Genomic DNA, 17,489 nt, shown 5'->3' with positions numbered 1-17,489 from the left:
ATAATTCCCACAGGACAAATTTAATTATTATCTCCAGCATAACATTAAATTTTCGAGCCCTAAGCTTTGAAATTCTTTACCCTCCCACTTAGTTAATGTCTCCTCAAGTAAAATTTGTTCAATATAACCAGCTTAAAAACACTTCATTTTTCCTTTCCCATTTGTCCAAATTGTAACCAAAGTACAGGTATGTTTGTGTGCATGACCTAATATTATTATGCAATATATAACTGATTGACGTACCAACAGAAGGATGCAATAGTTAAGAAAATATGTATGAAAGGCCTAGGTCAACTGAACATGTTAAATCTAGAAACGTGTCAGTGCTCAATCTACTACCATGATAGAACTAGGACTGCATAATAATAATGTGTTTTCTGACAATAATACAATACTAGACTAACTGAAAACAATGTGCATAACTTTACAAGTTATTCCTAACAGATTTATTAGGTGAGTGAGGAAGCAATGATGGTGGTGTCATATGAACACATCCATAGTAATGGCAAATTAAACAAGTAAAAGAATCACAAAATATACCTTGAATTGCTATCTGTTCAGATGAAGCACCATGACCTGCCCTAGCTGAAAAAGCAATACAAATATGTACAACTTACATAATCACAAAATGTTAAAGCTGACGACCTGCTCAAATTTGCCTCAAATTAAATAGGACTTCATAAGGAAAGCTTTTCTCTCAGCTTTTAGTATTGCTTTAGTATATTAAAAAAGGCAAATACTGCATCTTTAACTTGTTCTATTGACTTTTTTAAATTGTTGAATTCCAGAGCAGTCCTCATTAAGAAAAATGACAACTATACTTTAAAATTCATTATTATTAAGTGTGTGTATATTCAAGGTCTCTTTATACAGGGTATTTTTTTCTATACCTTCAGGCACATGGCCAAGGATTACCAAGGATTAACAAAGAAAGGAAAATACAGTACAGTGTTCCAATAAGGGACAATAATATAAATCAACAGATAGCTGTTAAATTATATGTAAATCATCAAATATGGTAAATACAGTGTTCCAATAAAGGACATAATAATACATTGTGTAGCATAGATTTCAACGAAGTAGTCCTATAAATAAATGAATAAAAAAATTGTGCAATAAAATGCCTTTAACGTGCTCACCACAATTTAAATGAGGAAAACTGAAGTATTTGATTTAATTCCATGTAGCACGGTAAGAATGGACGGAGTTGGTGAACGTGAATTTGGAAGAAAGATATTCAGAGGCATAACATTTAAACATTTAAACGCTGTAAGTTGAATCTGGTTTGCTTATCGATTATTTAGTTTAAATTAGGAAAATGTTCTGTAGAATTATAAAGAATTCTACAGGTTATTTTATAGAATTCTATGAAATTCTATAGAAGCAAACTTTTTTTTTACAAATATTTTATAGCATTTCTATGGAAAGTTTCTCTATAGAATACATATTTTTATAGAACAGATATTTTCTATATAATTTGTGTCAAATTTCAAATTAAAAATAAAATATATCTAGCTGGTATTTTTTACCATTGGACAGATGCATTTGAATCTTTAAACCCGATGATGATGGTGACGAGATTGACGACAATGATCTTAACTGAAGTCCCAAATGAAGCAACTCTCTACGATGATGACTATTCATTAACTACATTGTATTAAATTACATCTATAATTTATATAATAAAAGTAATGATTTTAAAATAATATTATTAAATGTTAATTCCCTCTATACTTACTTGAATGTATAAATATTTGACATTTCACTTTTGTGACAGTGTGGCAACACACAATTAAGTGGTGCAGTCATCCTTAAACCAAGACTTTAATAACAAAGCAAACTAAAATTGACTTACATGCACCCATCACAAGACAGCTATAGACAACTGGAATAAATAAATACATTACACCATGAAATGGGAGGTAGATATCAAGTTCTTGTCTTTTACATACTGGGACTAAACCATTAACTTTACACATATAGAAAAGTTACAAACAAACACACACACACACACATATATATATACAGCCAATGATCTAACCAGGGAAAATTTGGCATAGGCCCACTCCAATGTAAAGGGGAACTGATCCCCATTCTTGGGCAACAACCACGCACCGCTACAAAAAAAGACCGGCCATATACGATGGCCTCAAATTCTAGCAAACCCTGGTCAGAGGGGTCCATAGAGGAGGGAGACCTGCAGTCATACATCTCCCTGGTTAAATCACTGACCATATTCAACATACGATAATTAATATCACTATTTACATTTATATTACAATATCATCTTCTTGATATTCTTTCTAGAGTTGGGAGGGAAGTAATTTTGTTTGGTCCTAGGTGTTTTAAGATCATTCCATTATATTTTATTAGTGCATAAAAAAAAATATTATAATAATAGATGTACTGTAAAAATTAATAATTTGTAAGAATTCTGCTTTATAATGGTACTATCCACAAAAATTGTGGTTCAGATCGCATGCCTCGCATGCATTCAGTGTCCACACTAGTTGGGTTGACCTAAGTTGATATAAGGGTATGTTCACATATTGGTGTAAGGCTGGCATAGCTTACGCAAGGACTAAACTAATCCACGGATTAAAATATCAAAAGCCAGGTTCTCACGAAAGCACTAGTATCCGGATCGGGAGCTAACCGTTAGCGCTAACCGTTAGCGTCTGCGTGAGAATGCCCGATCGGATACCGCTAACGGTTAGCAAGCGCTATCGGTTAGCAAGATGAGGGCGTTTCTATCATCAACCAATCACACGTACACGTTTACAATATACAGTTTCTTACTGGACAGTGATTCGATCATCATATTCTTGGTATCCAGATTGGGATTTTCTCGTATGAACGCACGCAAGCTAACGGTTAGCAGGATCCGGATCCTGCTAACCATTAGCAGCCGTGTGAGAACATAGCCAAAGTGTTCATACAAACAAAGTTTGGTATATTAATGCTGCTGTTAAAAATGGGAAGTGAGAGCCTCTTTCAGTACATGAGAAGATTATTACAAAACAGCCACAGTGTTATTATTTGTGGTACACGCTGTTGATGATGTTGCCCAACCTTTTACTGTCTCCGCTTTTGCCTTTTCTACTTTTTCATTGAAGGAAGTGTAGCTCATGAGGTGTAAAATGTAGGCCATGTTTGTTTGATTGGTTTTTTGTAAAATATATAAAATTAATTCGCCGTAGACAACATTATTATTGCCAGTGCTGGATTTACAATTTCTGAACTCAATTCGGTCCTGATATTCAGGACTTTCCTGAAGTCCAACAGGGTCGCTGACTTGTTAGCATTCCTGCTACACGTCCAAGCTAACAATATATTACGGAACGTTGTGTGAACAGTATTTTGTGACATACCAAACCACAACATTCACGAACGTTATAAAAACGAGTTGTATTTGCTGGGGTGTTAGTCATTGTTTAATGTTACAGTTAAAAGTCATTGTTTAATGTTACAGTTAAAATAGACTTTTCTAAACAACACAACAGTTTTAAAACCCTCAAAGAACATCGTCAACGAAAGCGACTGGTCGCGCGGTTTCCTTTCAAAACTAATCGTCATTGGTTAATCACTTCTGAGGTCAAAATAATTCAAGCATCCCTGCCGTTAGTTTCAAGGCGTTAATTAATCTGGGGTCTGCAGGTGGCGTTAATAACCCCATGGATGTGCCATTGTGAGGGGTATTTTTAACGCCACTGCCTAGTTCGCACCGTGTGTGTAAACATACCCTAATTAAAATATTAAAAATCTTTTTTACCGCCAGCTGTCATTGGTCACATTTTTTAATTCAAGGTCAACCCAGGGTCAACCTGGATACCTATAACTATAATTCATACAATCAAAGTGATGATTTTAAAATAATATTATAAACATATGTAACGTGTGATTAGTTGACAACAAGGAAGTATAATTCATCTATACTGTATTGACTTGTATATACGAAATTGACATTTCACTAGAAAAATTTAACAAAGTAAACTGAAAGATTAAAATTAACTTACATGCACACATCAAAAGGCAGCTGTAGACAACTGTAATAAACAATACATTAGACAGTGAAAGTGTATTACTTTACCAAATGACGTGTAATCATTCAAGCATAATGAAAGACTCAATTTATTCATGGTTAACTGTTAGTAGTTAATGATATGCAAAAACCATACAGGTGCCACTTTCGTTCGTATATAACACACATATTCATTCTTTGTTTTGTTGTACAGGGAAAGTGAAGTACTTGTCACAGGGCGCAGGTTGTATTCCTGATAAGTGAATGCCTGTATAAGGCCCTATAAAAAATATTATTAGTTTATCACCCTATCTGGGCAGGAAAAGTGATGAGGGAGGGAGGATTTTTTTAAATTTTTTATTTTGCTAAAGCCAAATATCACCCTTGGGTTGTTTGCTGGTGCATTGATATTCAAAGTAAAACATGATTTAGATAATGCAAACAATATTTTGTTCAAAAAATATATTTTTTCCCATTTACCATAAAAAACATGCGCGCGGGGGTATTAAACTAATATTTTTTTTATTGGGCCTAAGCCTTGGCCAGTTAATTTGGAGCTGGTAGGAACTGTGATTGAAGTACAGTATTGCTATTTTCATTTATTGCCAGCAATGGATTGTCTTGTAATGAGTGATACATAATCTTAAATTTTACTATAATAGATCATTTGTATGATATATTGATACGTTAAAGTTAATGAATGTTATTAACTAATGATTTATCTATTTTTAATTAATGAAATAGTTTGCATGATATTCATATTTTTATATATAATGTTATAAATGAAATGATTTGCATGATATACTAATTAATTTTGATGAATGAAATAGTTTGCATGATATTCATATTTCAGTGCAAACTTGTGGTTGGAAAAGCTCCTTTATTAGCTCTGCTAACAAATTAATTTATTGGTTTTGAACTGAATAATACTTTGGTTTTGGATACCAGAAGTTATTTTAATATACAAGGACAAATTTTGAAGTTGTTTGGAATGTATTTGCTGAACTTTCAAAAGGTAAAATTTGACTTAAAAATTTGGCTTAAAATACCAAAGTGAGTATTTTCTAAGCAGCAACAAGCAGGCAAACCAAACTTTCACACCTCTAGAGACCCAGCCAGCTAAACAGGTTGTTTATTTGAAGTTAGGATTGCTAGCCCACCCTCCATTGTTCTACTGTTAGTGTCTCAGGGATATCTAATTTGCATAGACATTCGCTGGGTTGAAATAAGCCCACTACAAAGAACATGATCCATATGGCATATATATTTAATTCAACGTCAGATGAACCTTTCTATGGATATACAAATGAAGAAGCCGGTATAATTTCATCTACCTTGCAACCACAAACCAATGATTATGGAAAAATAAATGCTGAAACTCAAGAAACACAGTCATCCATAACAACAAAGACCACTGAAACTCAAACAGAGCCATTGGATGCCAATATAGTCCATAAGATAATCGAAGATCTTAAGTCGATGTTTATTAGTAGAATTGCTAAACTTGAGGAGACTATCAACCAACTAAGCAATAAGGTGGATATTGAACCAGAATTCATAAGTGCCGTCCCTACATCAAACCGATTTGCTGTTCTTAAATGGAACTAACCAAGATTACACTGAACCCTCTTTTGCTGTTCTTAATGAAACTAACCAAAATAAAAAGGAACTCAATGGTGAACAATCCTCAGAGATATGTGTTATATGATATTCAATCACGTTCAATACCACCCTCTATATGTTTGGCATTATGAATAAAAGACAGTTGATACACAGCACACAGTGTAGTCGGACGTGTCTATGTCAAGCTTGGACTAATAATATTAACAGTAGTTTAACCTATAACATGGTGTCAGAAGTAAACAAACAATAAGTACAATGGATTCGCTAAGCTTTAGACCTCCAAGAGAACTCGATGTTGCACAAAAATGGAAGATTTTCAAAAACGAGTTCCACGTGTTTATGTGTGCAACGGGGCTAGACGCCAAACCCGACAAGCGGAAGGTGATGTGCTTGCTGAATTTGATAGGAGCCAAAGGTAGGACGATTTATGAAACGCTCACTTTCGACAACGAAGGGGATAACCTCAAGCTCAATAGCGTATTAGAAAAATTTGAAAATCACTGCATTGCAAAGCAGAATGAGCTCTTAGAAAGACATAGATTCTATGATCGTAAACAGCAAGCCTCAGAATCTGCCACACAGTATGTAAGCGAACTGAGGAAACTTGGTCCCCATGAGGACAGCGTTATTCGTGACCAACTTATAAGAGGCATGATCAGCGAGGACGACAGAATAAAAGACAAATTGTAAGAGGAAGATAATTTGACACTAGAAAAGGCACTAACAATCCTAAACATGTACGAAATGAGAAGTAAAATGAAAGAGACAGTAGGCTTATCACACACATCAAGAATTGAGGAAAACAACGTGGCCCAGGCAAGCCTAGTTTTTCTCGGAACAGTTGGCGCGGACGCAGCAGCCATCAAACGCGCGGATGAGGAGCTGTTCATTTTCAGCGTTACCAAGCAACTAAACAACCGTGTAGTAGATGTGGACACTTCAAACATTATAATGATAAATGCCCAGCACTCTCAGCAGAATGTAATCATTGTCACAAAAAAGGACATTTCTCAAGAATGTGTTTCACCAAAACAAGCCATTTGATTAAAGAGGAGTCAAATTGTGATGACGAACAAGAACTATTTATAAATACTGTTAAGGTCAATGTCAACAATGCTAACAGCACCAGTCAGAATGTGAAAGACTGGCGCATTATGTCTAAAATAGAACATAAGTCAGTAGAGTTTAAACTTGACACAGGTAGTGAGGTAAACACTATGCCAAAACATGTATTTGATGTTATAAATAGTAAAGTGAGAGTGAAACCGACTAAAGCCAAAATAGTAGGATATTTTGGGCATAAAGTATATCCATATGGTAAAGTGACACTCCAGATGGAGTATAAAGGAAAGTATTATCCTACAGAATTTATAATTGTAGATGCAGCAACTCCTATTATTGGCCTAAATACCTGTGTAGAATTAGGTTTGATTAAGCGTATAAATGACATCAAAGATGACGATAAATGTGTAAACCCATCAACAATCTTGCATGAAACCAAATACAAACCAGTGTTTAGTGGGTTAGGCTGTATTAAAGGTGCAATGTATGATGCTAAAATGGATGAGAGTGTCGCCCGTGTCGTACACCCACCACGTAGAATTCCTCAGCCTATGATGAACCGGCTTAAAGAAGCATTAGAGAACTTAGTTAAAAAAAACGTTATCGAGCCTGTAACAGAACCAACTGAATGGGTTATTTCCTAGAGACTTAAATAAGGGTATCATGCGCGAACATTTTCCTATGCGCACTGTAGAAGATGTTGCAGCCTGCCTTGAAAGCAAGTCTGTATTTTCTGTCCTAGACGCAGGGCAAGCATTCTACCAAATACCAGTTTCAGAAGCAACATCGAAGTTGCTTACGTTTAATTCCCCGTATGGCCGTTTTAAATTCAAACGCATGCCTTTTGATATTTCATTGGCACTTGAAGTGTGGGAACGTATAATTACCGAGATGTTCAAAGACATCAAAGACGTAGAGATAATCCGCGATGACATCTTTATCGCAGGTAAAGACATAGAAGACCATAACAAAATTCTCCGTAAAGTACTTGATAGAGCTCTAGAAAGTGGCTTAGGCCTGAACTTAGAAAAATGTAACATTGCAGTAAAATCTGTAAAATATCAAGGTCACATATTTTCCGACAAAGGTGTTGAAATTGACCCGGAAAAGGTTAAAGCAATACAGAACTTCCCCAAACCCACAAATGTTGAAGAATTAATGCGATGGCTTGGTATGGCAACAAACGTTGGCAAATTTATACCAAATTTATCTGAAAAAACAGTGCCATTAAGATTATTGCAACAAGAGAAAGTTGCATGGCATTTGGATAAACCCCAACAAGATGCATTCGAGCAATTAAAATGTGACATTGTGTCAGCACCATTACTTAAATACTATAGTCTAACTGATCCGATAACAATATCAGTTGATGCGTCACGATATGGCTTAGGTGCCTGTTTATTACAGTCTGATAAAGTAGTAGCATATGCATCACGTAGTCTCACTGAATCCGAAAAGAATTATGGACAAATCGAAAAAGAGATGTTAGCCATAACATGGGGTTGTAACAAGTTCCATGATTATATTTATGGATGTACAGACGTTACTGTGGGAACAGACCACAAACCGTTAGATTCGTTATACAGAAAACCATTACACACAGCACCACCACATATACAGCGAATGATGCTTAAGTTGCAAAAGTACACATTTAAAGTTAAATGGCGTAAGGGCAGCGATTTGATAATTGCCGATACTCTTAGCAGAAGTCCAATAGTAAACGTAACAGATGAAGAATCTGACATAGACGAATATGAAGTCCATACCGTTAGAAACTTACCGATCAAAGACATTCGCATGTTAGAATTAAAAAAAGAAACGAACAAAGATTCAACCCTTGAAATGTTAAAATCATATGTTAAGAATGGATGGCCAGAAACTAAATGTAAGATTCCAATAGAAGTTAGACCATTTTGGAACATAAGAGATGAACTGTATGACAGCTCATAATACAGAAATGTGCGAAAACTGTAGTACGTGTGCACAATTTAAACCCAAGCAGCAAAAAGAACCAATGACATTAACTCAAACTCCAGTATGCCCATGGCAAAAAGTTGGTAGTGATTTGTTTGCATTTAAAGGTAAAACATATGTGTTACTTGCTGATTACTTTTCAAAGTTTGTTGAGTTCACTGAATTGTCACAAGACAGTACTAGTTCAACAGTGATCAAGTTCTTTAAAGAACAGTTTGCCAGACATGGCATCCCAGAACAACTAATTTCTGATGGAGGCCCTCAATTTAACTGTCAAGAGTTTAGTAGTTTCTCCAAAGAATTTGGGTTCGAGCACGTTATGTCCTCACCTGAATATCCACAAAGCAACGGCTTCGCAGAAAGCCAAGTGAAAATCCTAAAAAACATAATGCGAAAGTCAGAACACTCTGGTACTGACTTATATTTAGGAATTTTAGAATGGAGGAATACGCCTATAGAGGGACTAGCCTCACCGTCCCAAATGCTACAAGGTCGTAGATTAAGATCAACTCTGCCGAACACTCCAAAGCAATTGAGACCAAAACCTACTGTAAATTTTACAAAAGTTTACAAAAACAAATCCGTAACAAAGTATATTATGATAGGTCAGCAAGTAAAACTGACAAAAATAAGTTGCATGTTGGTGATAATGTCAGAATGCATACTTCAAGTGGTTGGTTACCAGCAAAGGTAACAAAGGTTAACAGAGAACCGAGATCGTACCAAGTACAGAGAGGTACACGAGTATACCGTAGAAATTGTAGAGATATAACTAAGTCCAATAATTCAGACACTCTTGATCATAAACCACTCGTACCTACATCAACTGAATGCAGATCCAAGCATAAAGTTTTCACAAAAAGAGGGAGAGAAGTAAAGATCCCAGAAAGGTTCAAATGATAAGTTTACAACTTTCAAAAGTAATTGAGTTTAGCAAATGAAACCGAGATATGTTGTTTTAAAGTCAGATTACCCTAGTTGTTTTTTTTTTATAGTTTAGTTTACAAAATACAAAGAAAAGCTGTACAAGGTTGTAAATGAAACTATTCAATATGTTTAATCATACAGTTACAATATCTAAAAGAGGAAGATGTTATATGATATTCAATCACGTTCAATACCGCCCTATATGTTTGGCATTATGAATAAAAGACAGTTGATACACAGCACACAGAGTAGTCGGACGTGTCTATGTCAAGCTTGGACTAATAATATTAATTAACAGTAGTTTAACCTGTAACAATATGCGGTAGCCAACCGAAGGATCAAGCATAATCTTCTAATTGGTGATTCCATGCATGCATGTGAAGCACAGAGGTCTACTAAACACAAGTGTAAGAACCTTGCATGGAGCCACAGTCGGAACGAGTTGCTCACGCCATTCAGAACATGGACCTCAGTTCCGTGACAAATGTCATAATTCATGCTGGAACAAACGATTGTAGCAGTCTAGATTTCAACTTAAACAAACTACAACAAGAGTACCACAAGTTGGTCTGTGATCTTCGAGCTAGAATACAGTACATGATAAAGAGTATGTATCAGGAATATGCCAACGACTGGATGACCCACAACTCAACTGCAAACAAATGAACGATTAAAATCTTCATCGACAATTCCAAAGCGTTTCTGTCAACATGTGGTCTTGATGCCTCAAAATACAGCTATGATGGTCTGCACCTTACAGTAGGAGCCTAAACTCAACCATCCAGATCTTGCCTCCAAGTAAAAGGAACTCTGAAATGCAGAGGCCAACATCTAGTTCTTGTCATTTTTGCGGTGAAACTGGATACGTTCAGCGTTTGTGTCGTCATGGTAAACCTGTTTTATGTTATTTATGTCAATGTTCTGGGCACAAAGAGAAGTTTTGTCCTAAGCAACATCAACAATGAGCAGAAGGCAAGGAAGTCAATGCCGAAATATGCAACAAGAACTCTGATTCTACTGAAAGTTTTAAGTTTTAATCTTCCACTGTTATTTTCAAATACAAAACAAGATAATAAAGTTCAAGAAACATCACAGATTTATACTTTGAACAATACCAACTTTGTTACTGACTTATGCTCAAATTGTCATGATATTTGAATGCCAAACTGTAAAATGTTTAATGATAACAAGGGAATCTGTTTTTTAGGCTTAAACATTGTGTCTCTGTCAGCTAAATTTGATGAATTCAGAAATTTAATTTTAAATAACAGTATTGATGTTATAGCACTTAATGAAACATGTTTAGATAAAGAAATTAAGGATAATGCAGTATCAATTGATGGATGATATTTTTAGGAATGATCGAAATCGAAATGGGGGAGGGGTTGCCATGTATATAAATAAAAATGGTGGCTTTAACTATAAATTAAGAAGCGATCTTATGCAAGATGAACTTAAAATTATTGTATTAGAATTGACTAAACCTAAATGTAAGCCATTTTTTATTAATTACTTGGTAATGCCCACCAGAATCTAGAAGGGAGCTCTTTGATATTTCTGAAAAACCTCTTGAAAATAATGACTTTAATGAAAAAGAGACCATACTCATTGATGATTTAAACTGTGACTTACTTACTGATGATCCTTCTTGCTACACAAAAAAAATTAATCGAAATCACTAAAAACAATTTTTTAACCCAATTAATCAAAGAACCAACAAAAATTGTGCAAGAAACTAGACTCTAATAGATCATACATCAGATCCAGACAAAATATCAAAATCAGGCATCTTGCATACTGGAATTAGAGACCACTCTGCAATATTTGCAGTTTTAGGTAAGAAAAAAAAAATAAAAGTAAACATAAATATATAAAAATAAGAAGCTATAAACATTTTAACTAAGTTTCTTTTCAATTTGATATGCAAAATGTTAACTGGGCTGATATAACAAAATACTCAAATGTTCATGATGCACTAAATTTAAGAACAATTTTTAAATATAGCCAATAGACATGCTCCTATAAAGCAAAAACGTGCAAGACCAAAAACCAGCCCGTGGATCACAGATGATTTAGTAATATTAATGAGAGAGCGTGATGCTATTAAGAGAAAAGCTAAAATTTATGGAATGAATTCAAGAAATTAAGAAATAAAGTAAATCATAATATAAAGAAATGTAAGAAAGAATATAGGTACAGTATATTGTCTTATCTAATAATAAAAACTATCAAATACTAAACCTTAACACAAATGATGGTCTCCAATCTGATCCAAAACTTATTGCAAATACATGAACAAATACTTTGCAAATGTAGGACCGAATTCAGCAAAGGAATTTCAAAATCTTGATGATGATAAAAATGAAAATTATACTAATATTTCTAATGAAATCCCTGCTAAATTAATAAAACTTGCAATTAATTCAATTACAGCTCCTATAGCATACCTAATAAATATGTCATTAAAAACTGGAACCTTCCCTAGCCTGTGGAAAAATGCAAGGATTCCGACCAAATTTCTTAACTACTTCCGCTCTGTTAAACATAACTGAAGACTGGATTGATGCGATAGATAAAGGTAATTTTATAGGACTGGTAATGTTAGATCTTAAGAAAGCTTTTGACACTGTTGATTATGATCGTTTAATTAATAAGCTAAACGACTTCAATCTTCATCCACATGTAATAAAATGGTTTAAAAATTATTTGCAAAACCAAACACATGAGTGACTTCTGAACACTGCCGTAGCACTTGCGGGATACCACAAGGTTCATTTCTTGGAGTAATATTTATACTTTACATAAACAACCTTCCAAACTGTGTTTCTAATTGTAAAACAAGTATCTATGCAGATGATACAGTAATCCATTGTATTGCAAAAAATGTTAATGATATAGCTAATAAATTAAATTCTGATCTAATAAATGTTAAAAACTGGCTAATAAAAAAAAAATTAACTTTAAATGTCAACAAAAATGAATATATGATATAGGTACTCATCAAAATTTAGCAAAAATAAATTACTCAAATCTAAATATAAACATCAATGGTATAAACATAAAGAGTGTTGATCACTGTAAACACCTAGGGGTAATCATAGATAAAAATCTAACTTGGAATAACCAAATTGATAATGTAATAAACAAAGTTCTTCCTGGATTATACTACCTTAGGAAAAGTAATTATATCTTGCCCTAAAACATACAGTCAATGATGTACAAGTCAATAATTTGCACCACATTTTAATTATTGCAATGTTGTGTGGGGATGATGCAATGAAACTCTACAAAATAAAATTCAAATATTACAAAATAGGGCTGCTAAAATTATTACAAAGGTCTCAAGATATGATTCAAGTTCAGAAGCACTCACAAACTTAAACTGGAATAATTTAAACACCAAACTGTATCAAGATGAAGCTTAACCATGTTTAAAATAATGAATTCTGAAATGCCAACTTATTTAAAAAACAAATTTCAAGAGCATAATAAATTATACATGACCAGGTCTAATGATTGAATTCGATCCAACTCGGCCACAAGTCAACTCGGCCACAAGTCAACTCTGCCACAAAAAGTTCGGCTGCAGTAAACTCGGCCACAAGTCAACTCGGCCACAGTTTAACTCGGCCACAAGTCAACTCGGCCACAATTGTTATTATTGCTGTTATTATTGGTGTCATTGTTTTTATTATTGTTGTTTTTATTACCGTTAGTTTTAATATTAATTATTAGTATAAATATATTTGAAAAGGACCGACTTGTCACTGGTGATTCACGTCATTGGATGCATCCTTGTCACTGACGGGTTTCAAACATAGCCCCCAATGGTCGAACAAATATGAAGGACTGAAGTTTGTGACTCAACAATACCAATTGTTCCTATTGTGGATAATTGATACTGGATGCTGCACCCCACCTAATTTTAAAGTAGGCCTAATTCTTGGGCGTGGTTATGAAGAAAATAATATCGAAATGCACGCCATCGTGCATACATTTGATTTTAGTCGGATTCAAAATAAATTTTTAACATTTAAAAAAATCATAATGTGGTTTTTCTATTTCAATTTTTTATGATTAGGTCTACAGTATGTACTCATGTTTTATGTCAGTGTTTTAACGTGAACAAAATTAAACATTAATATATGTGTTTTTCTTAATAATTAAGATTGCTTAAATTGTTAATGTTACAATTGTCAGATTTTATTCCATTCTGTAAGTGGCGGGTTTTCTCTGTTGAATAAGAGTACAGTGTGAAGAAATGTATACAATGATCTCACGACGATGAGACGATGATCAGAATTTTACTAAAATATACTGTGTACTTCATTTTAATCATATTGAAGAAAAAGGATGCAGAAACTGTAATATTTACATTTCATTTTAATTATAAATAACTTGTGGCCGAGTTGACTTGTGGCCGAGTTGACTGCAGCAGAACTTTTTGTGGCCGAGTTGACTTGTGGCCGAGTTGACTTGTGGCCGAGTTGACCTGCTTCCTAATGATTTACTTGAGGTACCCAAACCAAGTACTGAATATAAGAAAAGAAGTTTTTCCGATCAGGGAGCCCTTGTTTGGAATAACCTACGGTAAACCTAAATATGAGAATGGCCCTAAATGTTCATACTTTAAAAAAAAACTATTAACAAATAATTGAAAGTTTCTTGCATAAGATAATATAAGTATTTTTGGTTTCTTTTTACTGTTTATTTTTTTTGTCTTGTAATTGTTTTTGTAATTGAAATTGTGTTAAAATTTACAGTACTTTTTAAACGGCCTTGTGAAAAACACATTTAAGTTGTGATCAAGTTTTCTGTTTTCAAATAAAGTCATTATTATGTTATTATTATTATTATTATGTTATGAACAAAATGATTTGCATGATATACTAATTAATTTCATGAAAGAAATAGTTTACATGATATATAGATTTCTAAGATAACTTATTAGTTATAAATGATTGATACATAATCTTAAATTTAACTATAATAGATCATTTGTATGATATATTGATATGTTAAATTTAATTAATGTTATTAATTAATGATAATATACACTGACATACATATTAACATTTAATCATATGAATATAAATTTAAATGTTAGATAATAATGATTTGTGGTGTATGTATCATATTTCACTTTAATTGTAAAGAGAATTAATGAGATTCAGTGTTTCTGTAATCACACAAATCAGTAGTGATGTTGTTGGTCTATGAGTGAGATACTGGAAATATTATGCAAACAGTCAAATTAATAAGAAAACAGGGATACTGGTTTTTAGCATCACATTTTAAATAATAGAAATCCATTAAAAATATTCTCAATTAGTTCCCAAAAGTGAAGTTAGTACATGTAAAATGCTGTAAACATACTGTAATTTTACTAATTTGCATATTGATCATATGGTATAGGACAAAGGACAATAGGTTTTGGTTTTGCTTATTTGGCCCCAAAAATCCACACCCGATTACGGAGCATACCCGAAATTTAATCATCTCATCCTTGGGTCACACTTAACAACCCTGTAAATTTAATTTGTAACAGTATATCCGTTTTTAAATATGGGCATTCTCTGTTTTCTACTTTGACTCCCATATGGAAACGTTTTTGCCACTTTTTATCATTTGCTAGTTCAGCCATAGAGAAAGCAAATAAAAGGAGTCGCAACAGAGTACAAGTGCCAGGCTGAACCAATTAGGCTCCCGCAGATCAGCAGTGCTCTAGCATAGGGCCATTAAATTAGACCTTGTTAAGATAACGGCCTTTGATGGATATCCTATTTACCGCTGCTGACTTCGGTCTGATTACGTAACACCTCTCATTTAGAAACAAGCCAAGCGTAACACTGGTGACCAGAATGCAAACTGAGGCTGCGCAGAAGTCACTGGCATGTACCATGTAGATAACACATGCGCAGTAATGCAATTTAAGCTTAGCTTTCGACTAAAAAAAATTGTCAATATTTCGAAAAGTTACATCAATTGAAAGATATGTCTTAATAATTATCGTCAATTTTATCAAGGGATTATCGTATTATTTGTCGAATTTTATCACTTTCTAGTACTACAAAACAGATAAATCTAGGTGCATTTTAAACCATAAAACATATTAAAACTTATTCTGTTTTCATTTTTTGTTGCGAGCAAGTAAAATATAATATTTGAAGTTTGCTCGTGAATATTCAATTTAGCTGATTCACGGTCTTTTTTTACATGTTTTAATTTTTTCTTTGTATAATTCATTTATAAAATATGTTGTAGTCTATCTTATGACCTTACTATCATGATATTTAGTCACACTAGAGTTTGAACCGCTGAGTCGATTAGAATTATTATATTTAATAAATAAGTATTTTTATTATAATGTTATTAATGTATTATTACATACAATACCGATGATTACGGCACGTTTGGCTGTTCGTTATACATTTTTTTAAAATACATTTTAGGTATTGTTTTTATCCCACTGCAATCAAAAGGTTTGTAATAAATATTGCAATATAATACGGTAATTATATAGATCGTTAGATACTTAACTTTATAAATGAAATTAGTATCCACGAAGCTATCATAATAGGCCTACACTGGCCCAAGATATATTCTTTAATGGAGCAATGGAGGCACTGTATTTCTGAAGGCATATTACCGTACCCGTATCAGGCGATGGATTAATTAATCCATGATTAGACCTGCCATGGAAGAATTAGTTTGCTACGCTTAATCTTTGAACTTGTCCGCATTCCAGAGTTATCTGTGTGGATCGTCGCATGAATAAATGGAATAAAGTACACTTAACACCTAATTTATTAGTATAGGCCTACTTGATCTAAATTGTAATTTTATTCACTTGTATGTTCAACATTTCTTACTCTATGCTAGCCTCTCACGGAGGCTGCTATGCTGTAAGTGTCGCCGAACAAAATATTGAAAGCAAGATATATTATTGATATAATATTGAGGTTTTTTCGTAAAATTTTAATTATGTGTTGTGACTATGAGAAGAAAATTCAGGAAAAAAAATTAAGAATTAAAAGTTAGGTGCGAAAGTGCATTAGCGCCTCATTATCAATAATTTCATTTATCCTCAGAAAGCCCTCCGCTATCGTTAAAGAAATATGTATTTACTCGCCGCTCTACATATTTAGCCAGTACATGTAGTGCCTACCGAGTTTGCTAGCTAGTGCAGAGCAGAGCTAGCGAAGAGTGTCGTAGACTCGTATCGAAGGTCATAGCGATGTATTGTGCGCATGCGCTATTACCCTGCAGCGGTAACCCAGTAATTGTTTTACGACCAGATCAATTATCGTGGTCATTAAAAAGTCATCACTGACCGTGCCTAGGGGTCGCGGTAAATAGGATCGATCTCTTGATCTTGTTGTGTTGTGACTCCTTTTATTTTCTTTCTCTATGGTTCAGCTATCATGAAAGCAGTGAACTGATGTCAAATCAACCTCGCTGTAGAGGTAGTTAGGATCGACCAATTAAAAACATTGGGTTTGTTTCATTTTCATTATGGGTTAAATTCAATTTGCACAGTAAATATTCTTTTGTTGTATTTTTAACACATATTTAACAATACACATAGTACAATGTAAAGTGAACAAATGTTGAAATCTCTCTTCTTCCTAGTCCATGCTTTCGTGTGGGCGGGATTGGCATAGCCCCACGCTACACCCCTACGGAAATGTTCAAACGGTCCAGACTATAAATTGCATTTTTTGCAGAAATAGCATAATTGCTGCAAGTATCTTGTCTTAGGACATTCGTTTTTTAATAAAGCTAACAAAAGCACACAAACCAGAGCCCTGCAGCAGGCATCAACGTTTCTATGCATATGCATGATACATGGCTTAAAAAGTATATATATATGTATAAATAA

At 33.8% G+C, this 17,489-nt stretch overlaps 1 protein-coding gene across 1 annotated transcript in view; it reads right to left on the bottom strand.

Moving 5' to 3' along the window:
• Positions 1-17,489, bottom strand: part of LOC117102575 — a 43,605-nt gene that overhangs the window by 11,959 nt on the left and 14,157 nt on the right. Inside the window, exons 5-7 of the mRNA XM_033242899.1 lie at positions 4,017-4,046; positions 1,856-1,885; positions 541-585 (exon numbers count right to left, since the gene is read on the bottom strand). Of these exons, the coding sequence (XP_033098790.1) occupies positions 541-585; positions 1,856-1,885; positions 4,017-4,046 (105 nt within the window). The remainder of the gene's footprint in view (positions 1-540; positions 586-1,855; positions 1,886-4,016; positions 4,047-17,489) is intronic.

Source organism: Anneissia japonica, unplaced genomic scaffold (genome assembly GCF_011630105.1).
Source record: "Anneissia japonica isolate Jap-2015-1 unplaced genomic scaffold, ASM1163010v1 scaffold1489_len2284818_cov182, whole genome shotgun sequence".
NCBI classification, from domain to species: Eukaryota; Metazoa; Echinodermata; class Crinoidea; order Comatulida; family Comatulidae; genus Anneissia; species Anneissia japonica.
The sequence above is the reverse complement of the archived record's forward strand: the minus strand, read 5'-3'. Positions and strand labels throughout refer to the sequence as shown.